The sequence below is a fragment of the Nicotiana attenuata genome, unplaced genomic scaffold (assembly GCF_001879085.1).
Source record: "Nicotiana attenuata strain UT unplaced genomic scaffold, NIATTr2, whole genome shotgun sequence".
NCBI lineage: Eukaryota > Viridiplantae > Streptophyta > Magnoliopsida > Solanales > Solanaceae > Nicotiana > Nicotiana attenuata.
Window position 1 is genome coordinate 1,397,911 of NW_017670275.1, and position 10,936 is coordinate 1,408,846.

The 10,936-nt window shown below is 43.7% G+C and overlaps 1 protein-coding gene across 1 annotated transcript; it reads left to right on the plus strand.

Moving 5' to 3' along the window:
• The first annotated feature begins 1,324 nt into the window (after positions 1 to 1,324).
• On the plus strand, positions 1,325 to 2,533 carry LOC109237113 (hyoscyamine 6-dioxygenase-like). The gene is made up of 2 exons (XM_019403374.1): positions 1,325 to 1,727; positions 2,135 to 2,533. Exons 1-2 carry the CDS (start codon positions 1,404 to 1,406, stop codon positions 2,378 to 2,380), a joined length of 570 nt encoding a protein of 189 aa, XP_019258919.1. The 5' UTR covers positions 1,325 to 1,403; the 3' UTR covers positions 2,381 to 2,533.
• Positions 2,534 to 10,936: the final 8,403 nt, after the last annotated feature.

Consider the following 10,936-nt stretch of genomic DNA (forward strand, 5'->3'; position numbering starts at 1 on the left):
TATATTGGTTTATCAGCCAATTTGTGGTATTCGTATTGGGCCCTTGGCTAATTTGGATTCTCGCTGCAGAAGGCCATTAAAGGTGGAAACGCTTCCTTTCAAATTTTTTTTTTCCCATTCTAATACTCAAACCTAAGACTTGTGGTTAAGAGTGAAAGAATTCTATCTATCCCACCATAATCTTTGGTGGTAAATGAAAAAGTTAAAATCAAGTGATCCAGGGCTTATGTAGCCTTTCGTCTGCGGATTCAATTGAACCCATAACTTTTGATATGGAGTATGCATTTGTATATAAAAACCTACTAAAATTTTGAAACATTAGATTTGAACCCATAATTTTAACACTACTACAATGGGTGCTATGCTAAAAATCTTAAAAGCTGAACCCATTAAATTTAAATCCTAGATCCGCTTCCGAACTCAGCGGACTTCACGGATATCATCAACTAGCTTTAGACCAGTTGCTAATATAAATCTCAGCATCACCCATGCCTACATTATATATGATTATTTGTCTAGTACCTTATCTACACAATATATTGAGATCAAAATGGCAAATATGCTTGTTTCAAGCTGGGCTAAGAACGTTGACACAATACCTGAAAATTATGTAATGCCACCTGATAAAAGGCCTGGTGAACTTGTCTCAGTTGGTAGCAACATCCCAGTGATTGATCTAGCAAAATCATCCAATCATGCTGGTTTAGTCCAAGAAATATTAAAAGCCAGTCAGGAATTTGGTTTATTTCAGGTTTGTAAATCGATATATAGTAAATCAAATTCTTCTCTTATGCTAATGAATTGCTAATAAAAACGTCCTGATTTCAATTACTACCAAATATACAACAGGTTATAAACCATGGAATATCAGAGAAGCTGATGGATGATGTAATGGATTTATTTAAGGAGTTATTCGACATGTCTGCTGAGGAGAAGGAAAACTTTTGCTCTAAGGTTTCAAATACGAGCTGCAATTATATGGAAGTGGGATGAATTACGCTGACGAAGAGGTCCATTATTGGAAAGATCTTCTCATACAGCCCGTGTTTCCCATACAAGAACATAGACAACCTTGGCTTGACAAGCCAGCTAGATACAGGTGTGTAACATGCCATGTCTATATTTGCTTTCACTTAATATGACAGAATTAGAATGCATTATTAGTTATAGCTAATCCGATCTACAAGGTTTGGTTATTTTAGCCTATGCACTTCGATAGACATGACTCAGGTTTCAAGAATCACAAACCAACTCGGTAATTTATTTCATATGCCAGTGTTTGACTTAAAAACATCTAAAAGTACTCTTGAATCTTGTGATCTACAGCATGCCGGTCGATTGAGCAAAACGCATGTTGCTAAAGAGTATAATATAAAATGAAAGTAGTGAAAGAGTGAATTTCTATGTACAGGGAGCTAGTTGAAACATATTCAGCAGAAATGAGGACTTTGAGCACCAGGATCTTGGAACTGATAGGTGAAGGACTGGGACTAGAAGAAGCGTATTTTGGGAAGGAGTTGAGTGAAAGACAGGCGCTGGTTGTGAACCATTATCCCCCTTGTCCAGACCCAAGTTCAGCCATGGGTTCACCTCCTCACTGTGACCCTAACCTCATAACTTTCCTTCAGCAGAAAATTTATGGACTTCAGATCTTCAAAGATGGCCAGTGGGTTGGGGTTCATCCTCTTCCCTATGCATTTGTTGTCATCATTGGTTACCAGCTGCAGGTATATTAACTATAAAGTGTACCATTACACTCACTATTCTTTTGTGACAGTGACTACAAATTGACATGAAGTATATGTCATAAAAAATTTCAACTATGTATGTAATTCGAGTCCGTCATGCTGTGCACCCCTGCCTTAAGGCTATGTCCATCATTCTGCCAAATGAACTATGTTAATTACAGTATTTTAAGTTAGAAGTACTTGTAAGGTAATTACGAGTAAATCTCTATTCTAATCATTAATTAGTAACCTAGTAATATAAAAGATGCAAGTTACCTGCTATCGTAGGTTAAGCTACACTGATAATATAAGATATTTTAATATTATCAGTGTATCACTTAGTTTCTTTTAATCTAGTCATGCCTCGTCCTGTTTAATGTTTGCGATTTTAACGAATTTAAACACAGATTATCAGCAACAATAAGCTAGTAGCTGGCGATCATCGTGCAGTTACGAATTCAGAAAGTGGTCGGACTTCAATAGGGACCTTTGTTGCTCCTGCTGGAGATTGTATAGTGGAGCCAACAAAGGCTCTTGTCAATGGTGGCAATCCTGCACTTTTTCAGGCTTTCAAATATCAGGAGTTTCTTGATGACTTTGTGGCCAAAAAGGATTCTCAGAAGACACTAGAGGCGTTCAAGATTAATTGCTAAATAAATGGACAATGCTTCTCTAATGAAGTATTCTATTTCAGGCTTTTAGAAATGTCCTCATATGCAATATGATGCTTAATTAATATTGGAAGTACGTACTACTCCCTTCGATGCAGCTTATGAAACTATATCTGTTTCTAAGAAAATTATATATTTAACTTCCGCTTTCCTTTTTAATTTTAATTAATGAGAAGTTTTTATAGCCATACAAATGTTATGTCCCGCAAATTTCAAAAGTTTTCATTTTTTCTTAAACTACGTGCTGCTTCAAACTTTGTCACATAAATAGGAACGGAGAGAATAGTATCTTATGAAGAAAACAAAAAGGATAATGCTTCTCTTGAAACTTTTGAATGGAAATCGAGTTTTAGCCATTGCTTAGTTAAGCCTTTTCTTTTTTCTGGTACGTGATCATAGATTATTTCGGTTCCAACTCCAACTCTTAAACTTTCAATTAGAATTTGGGAAAAGATTTGTGTTGAAGTATGATCACTGATGTGAACACATTTCAAATAGTCCATAAGTCAAACAAATGCTCATAAGTGTATTCATTTTTTAACAAAGCTAGTTCCTAAGGGCATTCAATAGTTACACATACAGATAGCAGGAGACTTGTTTCCATCTTCCGATCACTCGATAAAATTACATCAAATTTAGAATAGAGATGTCAAAAGTCTTGTGTATAAGGTGAAATCGGAGGGTCCAATTCCTCGTCATCGAGGCACCTCAGAGGATCATCTCGAAGGCTCGACGCTACAAGGCTACGGTCGAGTTTCCTCCCTCGAGGTTCGCCGACGCTCGATCTTGGGACAATGTTGACCCCAGCTATGGTAGAGATGGGGAGTTCCCAAGGCGTGCAGCTAGAGCCGACAAAGTCCGTCAGGCTAGTCTGAGCCCGCATCATGGCAGTATCTAGCTGTCCCATCTCCTTATCTTTGTAATTAATACATTTGTACTACGTTGGGATTTCTCCTACTATATAAAGAGGATCCCTGTCATTTTATACACAACCGGTTGCTTCAGCTGCTCCGCACAAAGTATAAAAGAACATTCTCTCTGCTCTCTAACATATTCTCTTGATATTATTGCTTTCATTTATTATCTTCATTTTTGTTCATCATTTATTGCTTATCATTAGCCATAAAGAGCCTTCTTTGATTTTATCATAACTGTTAGTCATACTTCGATCACCTTCGATAGATCACAGTCGAGCCCCAGAATTGACCTCGAGGCCCCCGAATCGACAAGCTCGAGGCCCCGATTGTCAACCTATCGGTTTGGTTATCACCCCATTCCTAACTCTTATTTCATTTCTATGTTTCACACATAGCATCAACTGCTCTACAACCGGCATAAAAATAGATCACCTATTTTTAGAGTCCCACAATCAAATTTAATTGTTATTACCATTTTCACGGTAAACAGTTTGGCGCCCACCGTGGGGCTAAAAATAATAGTGATTATTTTCTTGCTAGTTTCATTACACAAAGCAAGTTATCTTTCACACCCTTTCTTGTCCAAGATCTTCAATTTCAGGTCGAAATGCCTAACTCAGTAAGTGGAGGTGAAAACGAAAATCTTGAGAACCACGGAGAGAACGGTGTGGCTGCTCCAGGTGTTGGTGTGCCACCACGAAACCTTGAGAACACACTAGGACCAATTCCAGCGGACGTAAGTTCACGCGACGCCCAACAGGTCAATATAAGCTCACACACCAACATGAGTGTGCACCAAGGAGATCAATAAGAATCTCAGAAAACCCCAACTAGGGAAGAATGAGAGTTTAGCGTTCATGCTATTTTTGAAATGTTGCAGGCACAACAGCTGGCTATTGCTCAGCTGCAAAGTCACCAGAAAACTCCTAACACGGTAGCACCGGGGACAGCTCCCCCAACCGAGCAGGTACCGGAGAGATCGAGCAATAACGGGTCGATAGCCGATCCCGTCATCGTAAAGATGCTCGAGGACCTCACCAGAAGGATCGAATCGGGTGAGAAAATGATAGAAGCCAACGATAAGAAGGTCGAGACTTACAACTGCAGGGTCGACTAAATTCCAGGAGCACCCCCGATCCTGAAAGGTGTGGATTCAAAGAAGTTCGTGCAAAAGCCGTTCCCGCAAGAAGCGGCTCCGAAACCCATTCCGAAGAAGTTCAGAATGCCAGACCTCCCAAAGTACAACAGAACCTCGGATCCCAATGAGCACGTTACCGCCTACACCTGTGCATTAAAGGGCAACGACCTAAAGGATGACGATATCGAGTCCGTCCTGCTGAAGAAGTTCGGGGAAACACTTTCTAAAGGGGCAATGGCGTGATATCACAACCTGGCCCCGAATTCTGTAGACTCATTTGCCATGCTGGCAGATTCCTTCATAAAGGCACATGCTGGGGCTATCAATGTGGCCACGAGGAAATCCGACGTCTTCAAAATTAAGCAAAGGGAGACCGAGATGCTGTGAGAATTTGTATCTCGCTTTCAAACAAAACGAATGGAACAACCACCGGTCTCCGAGGACTGGGCAGTGCAGGCCTTCACTCAAGGTCTGAATGAGCGAAGCTCGATGGCTTCGAAGCACCTGAAACAAAATCTGGTCAAATATCCCGTCGTGACCTGGTCGGACGCCCACAACCGATAACAGTCCAAGATCAGGGTCGAAAATGACCAGCTAGGAGCCCCTTCGGGTTCAGTATACCCAAGCAGGCTTCTGGCGAAGGAGCCAAAGCCAAACAAAGAAAGATATCAGCCATACACCGAAGATAGAAGGAACAGCCCGATGTGCAACCCACCTCGCGACGATTGGAGGATAGACCGAGTACAGAACCCTCGGGGACTCATCAACAGAGCTAGATTCGATAGGCACACGGGGCCAACGGAGGAACGTTGCCTTTCGGAATACACTTCAACGTCGACATATTAGACATTATGTTCGCCATCAGTAAAATCAGAGATACCAGGTGGCCAAGGCCTGTACTATCAGATCCTTCATAAAGGAATCATAACTTAGTGTGTGAATTTCACAACACGCACGGCCACAGGACCGAGGATTGCCACTAGCTCCGCGAAGAAGTAGCCAGACTACTCAATAAAGGTCACCTCCGAGAATTCCTCAGCTACCGAACCAATAATCAGTTCCGGGAAAGATAGGCGGCTAAGAAAAACGAAACGAATGAGCCATAACATGTCATCCACATGATCTTGGGAGGCGCCGATGCCCTTTAGGAACCTACAATGAGAGGAACAAAATTCTCCAGAAAAAAGCAAACTCGGGGTTACATACCCGAGGACGCTCTCACGTTCAGCGATGAGGACATCGAGATTTTGTCCCGGCTTCACAGCGACGCGTTGGTAATCTCTTTCCTTGTAAATACATTTCAAATTAAGCATGTACTTGTGGATCCAGGTAGCTCGACCAACATTATCAGGTCGAGGGTGATAGAGCAGCTCGGACTGCTTGACCAAATCATACCTGCCTCTCGAGTCCTCAACGGATTCAACATGGCAAACGAAACAATGAAAGGGGAAGTCACCCCCCAGTCAACATGGCAGGCGCAACGCAAAATGCCAAATTCCATGTCATCAAGGGAGACATGAGGTACAATGCCTTCCTCGGAAAGTCATGGATACACTACATGAGAGCACTACCTTCCACCCTCCATTAAATGATGAAATTCCCGACAGAAGAGGGGATTAAAACCATCTACGGGGAACAGCATGCGGCAAGGGAAATGTTCACAGTGCACGATGTTCGCAGTGCACATGTCATCCATACGATCGTTTGAGGTATTGGCACCATGCAGGAACCCCCAACCAGGAAAGCAAAAACATTTCTCAACAGGGAAAGGCCAACCCGAGGCCCCATCTCAGCTCTGCTACGGCGCACTGGTAACTTCTTTTCTTGTAAACATATTTCGAATCAGGCATATGCTTGTGGATCCGGGTAGCTCGGCCAATATTACCAAGTCGAAGGTGAAAGAGCAACTCGGACTGCCTAACCAAATTATGCCCGCCTTTCGAAGTCCTAAACGGACCTAACTAGGCGAACAAAATAACGAAAGTCAAAACCGCCATACCAGTCAATATAGCCGGCGCGGCCCGAAACACCAGTATCTCCACCCTCGAAGGAGCCAAAGGATTATCAAACGATAAAATAGCGATAACAAGCTATACTCTCAGCTTTTCCCGACTAAACAAAGCAGGGGACCGTACCGCATCCTCATCACGAGCGACTGAAACACATCAGGGCTCGAAACATCGCCGGCACATTCCACACTAAGGTACGACCGCCTCCTTTCTCTCTCAATTACATTCTACACTGACCTGAGTGCAGGTATCCGGTCGAAACGGCCAAAGCACTCTCCAACTCGAAGGCCTTAGGTTTCAAAAGCATGCGTTGCACTCTTTTCCTTCGACCGGGTTTTTATCCCAAAAAGGGTTTTACCGGCAAGGTTACATCTACATGCTACCTAAGGAGGACTCAACAAGTATTCAAGGCTTCTTTTGCAATCAACCTCGAATACTAGGGGGCATCCCCCGGAAGGTCATCTACTCGGAGAAGCCAAGATACGCCGAATGGATCCCCCCGGAATGTCACCTACTCGGAGAAGACAAGTTACACCAAATAGGGCCGTCGATGGGAAAAATAATGTACCGAGCCAAACGGTCGAACGGATCGTGCCCGCATAGAATAACCGAGCCCTCAACAACAAAGACATGTATGCTCAAGCAATCAAAGAATAATTTCAAAAAGCATTTCACGCTTCAAAAAAGACTCGGTATTTTTGCAAAAACGGCCCCTCTGTCAAAAATGTCCCGAACACACGAGGACTGGCGTCGACAACTCAAAACAATACGACCCCCGGGTCGGAGCTCCAAACTCATAAGCCCTTAACGAGGCAACATCAAAACAACAAAATGGCTCCAAAGCCAAAAGCGCCCCAAGCACTCGGGGACTGGCGTCAAAAACTCAAGGCTACGCGGCCTCCGGGTCGGAAACTCTGAAATCATAAAGCCTCAATCAGGCAACACCAAGCTTGCGAGTGATGGCTCTCGAGCCGAGGAATCCTTGATAGCTCGGGGACTACCGTCAATCGCCATCTCCATTGTAATGGCTCCCGAGCCGAGAAATCCTCGATAGCTCGGGGACTGCTGTCAAGCGACATCTCCATCGTAATGGTTCCTGAGACGATAAATCCTCGATAACTCGGGGACTGCCATCAATCGCCATAGCCAATCCCCACTTATCAAAAAACTCGAGACCATAAGACCCCAAGCAGGCAGACTCGGTCTCGTAAGACCTACATAAGGCAACAACAATATCTGTAAGACCTCAAGCAAGGCATGAACTGCACTTATACAAAGTGAAAATAACTGTAAGACCTCAAGTAAGGCATGAACAATACTTGTACCAAGTATCCAAAACTGTAAGACCTCAAAGGCATGAAAAACTTGTAAGACCTTACTAAAGGCATAAACCCGATCTCAAAGCTTCGGCTATATATCGAACTTGTAAGACCCCTAAAAGACATACCCTCGATATGGAAGCCGAAACTACTTCACTCGGGATCAAAAATGGCTCCGGCCAAGCACAAATGACTATGGTCACAAGGCTGTACCAGCAAAACTAACGCGACTCGGCGATGCCTGACTGTCGCTACAAAATCACAGGCCTTCAGTTACTTCGAATCTACATCGAAAAGAACCGGTTAAAACAGTCTACCCTCGATATAGCCAAAAGAGCTTCGACCATGTCAGCTCCTAAATAGTAGCTTCGAGATACTCAGCCCCCGAGCCAAACCTCCCGAGGTGCTCGATCATCGCCATATAACGACTCGCAATCGAGGTTTTTTATTTAACAGTCGAAGAGTTAGGCAAATGCTATTTCAAAAAATTCTTATCGAGGGAAAATTAAAGCCTATATTAGAGGTCGCATCGACCCAAAGCGTAAGAGCCATTGTCGCCAGCCCAAGGCGTAAGAGCCATCGCCGCCAGCCCACATAAAAGGTCGCATCGACCCAAAGCGTAAGAGCCACTGTCGCCAGCTTCAAATTTAAAAACTTGAGGGTCAAACGAGCTCGAGTCGAAACCCGACTCGGAGACTGAACCCAAAACAGTTAAACTAAATACGCCCAAGTGCGAAAGCGTAAGTACCTTTGATGCCAGCTCACATTAAAGGTCACATCGACACAAGGCGTAAGAGCCACTGTCGCCAGCCCACATATAAAAGGTCACATCGACCCAAGGCATAAGAGCCACTGTCACCAGCCCACATATAAAAGGTTACATCGACCCGAGGCGTAAGAGCCATTGTCGCCAGCCCATGCAAAAGGTCGTACCAACCCAACGCGTAAGAGCCTAAGGGCCAGCTCTAAATTCAAAAACTTGAGGGTCGAATGAGCTTGAGTCGAAACCCGATTCGGAGATTGCACCCAAAACCATTAACTAAATCTGCCTAAGAGCAAAAGCGTAAGAGCCGTTGTCGCCAGCTTATACTAAAGGTCGCATTGACCAAGCGCGTAAGAGCCTACGGGCCATCCTAATGAGCCCCAGGTCCGTACTATGAATCTAAGGGTCTTTTCAAATCAATGACCAGTTCATCTGGCTAAAATCAAGGCAAAAAGAAATACAGGAGGAATAAAACCATGAGGTCTCCTCCTATGCATATGTGCGAGAAAATGCAAGCTCCATTTACAAGCGTACTTTGAAAAGTACTATATACAGAATCAGAAAACGAAATCTACGTCTCCTTTGGGACTATGGCCCGACGGCCCCATCCCCGCCATCCTCGGCATCGGATAGAAGGAATTTAGCATCATATTCTCTCGCCTTCGCCTGCTTGATCTCTTCTGAGATGTCGAAGACCCTGGCATGAATTTCCTCGAGGGTTTCCCTCCGAGATCTGCGCCTTACGTACTCTTTATTACTGCTCTCCCGGTCGAGAGCCTTCCTCAGCTCAGATCGAGCATCAACAACACCCTTCAAATAGGATGCCACTTCCTGGTCAGCCTTAGCACTGCACATTACAGCCTCAACCCGGGCATTCACAACCTTGGCCTTTACCTTCAAAAGCTCAGACTCGAGTTTTGTAATCATATCTGTTCGAACAAAGCTATTATCGCGAGCTATGCGAAGTCGAAGCTTAAAGGCGGAAGCTTTAGCCAAAGCACCTGTTGGCCTAAGAACAGGTGATGTTTTGAAGACTGACAAAAGAACTCAGACATGGACCAGGTCCATCTTGTGAAACACAGTCATGATCGGCCCAAGCATGTGAGATGCACGTGAAGGAGATAAATCTAACTTATCACAAGTAATATCTCCTGATCTGATCGAAAAGGTTGCATATTGGATAAGGAGAGAAAGACTCCTTATATGATGAGAACACAGTTTAAGAAGAGGATAGTGTTAGAGTATGAGATCAACTAGAACTTTTCTACGATAGAAGAGTAGCATCTGTACCCCAGTTAATCTCTAATTACTAACCCAATAAATATTAGTGTTGTTCTCTTTTACAGGTAATGCACATAAGCAGAAGTTAAACTTAAATTGAAAGAAAAAGAGCAAGGCAATTTATGTGTGATTCAAGTGTGCAATCCTGAAGCTACTTGAACAAGACAGAAGAACCAGTTCCAAGTGTCTATCTTTTATTCTAGTTCAATTGTAGTAGGTGATTTTACATTGTACCTTTCAGCTTTTATAGAAGCAATTGTATTAGGTACCTTGAGTGTTTAAGTTAGAGTTAACTTGAAGTTGTCGCAACAGTTGAGGCTGTGTGCCACAACGGGATTAGAGTTAATCCTTAGGTTTACAAAGAGTTTTTAAATGCTGTTTTGGCTCAGTGATTTTAGTGGAAGTTTGGGAAAATCCTACTGAGTAGTAGGTCATGGTTTTTCACCTTTTGAGCCAGGTGTTTTCCATGTAAAAATCTCTGTGTTCTTTATTTTCTTTACTTCTTATTCCGCAAATAGTAGTAGTTGGAACACATAGAAGAACCAGGTCCTTCTATAGTTAAGTTAAGCGAAAATTGGGTACCACATAAATCACCCCCCCTATTGTGTGGTAATGAAGTATAAAACATCAGCACCCTTCTCCGCTGAAGCCTGAACGTCCACCCGAACCTTCCGCTCATCATACTCGCGCTTTGCTTGGCCAGCTTCGCTCCAAAGGCGTTCGAGCCTCAGGAGCTAGAAGAAGGAACACGCGCTTCCCTGGAATAGAAACTACCTGCTCCTTTAGGTAACTCTCATAATTCAAGCTCCGACTCGCCTCATACCGCAAGCAAGCCAACTCGACTTCCCTTTCATCACAAAGAAGCCTAAGGGCTTTCTCCCCATCCAAAGTTTTCCGTAAATCGGCCTTACGACGAAGCAGCCCGGATTTATGCTTGTCAAGGGCCTGCGAAAAGGGAGCTCAATAAGAAAGGGAAGGCACGAAACTCAAAGGCTTGTGCCAAAACTCACCACAGAGCAGAGTCGCTGAGCTTCCTGGAAGGTCGAGTGCACATCTACTAGTCTGGCTCCCTCAACCCCAAAAGAACCGATCCCGGATTGAGACACGGTCG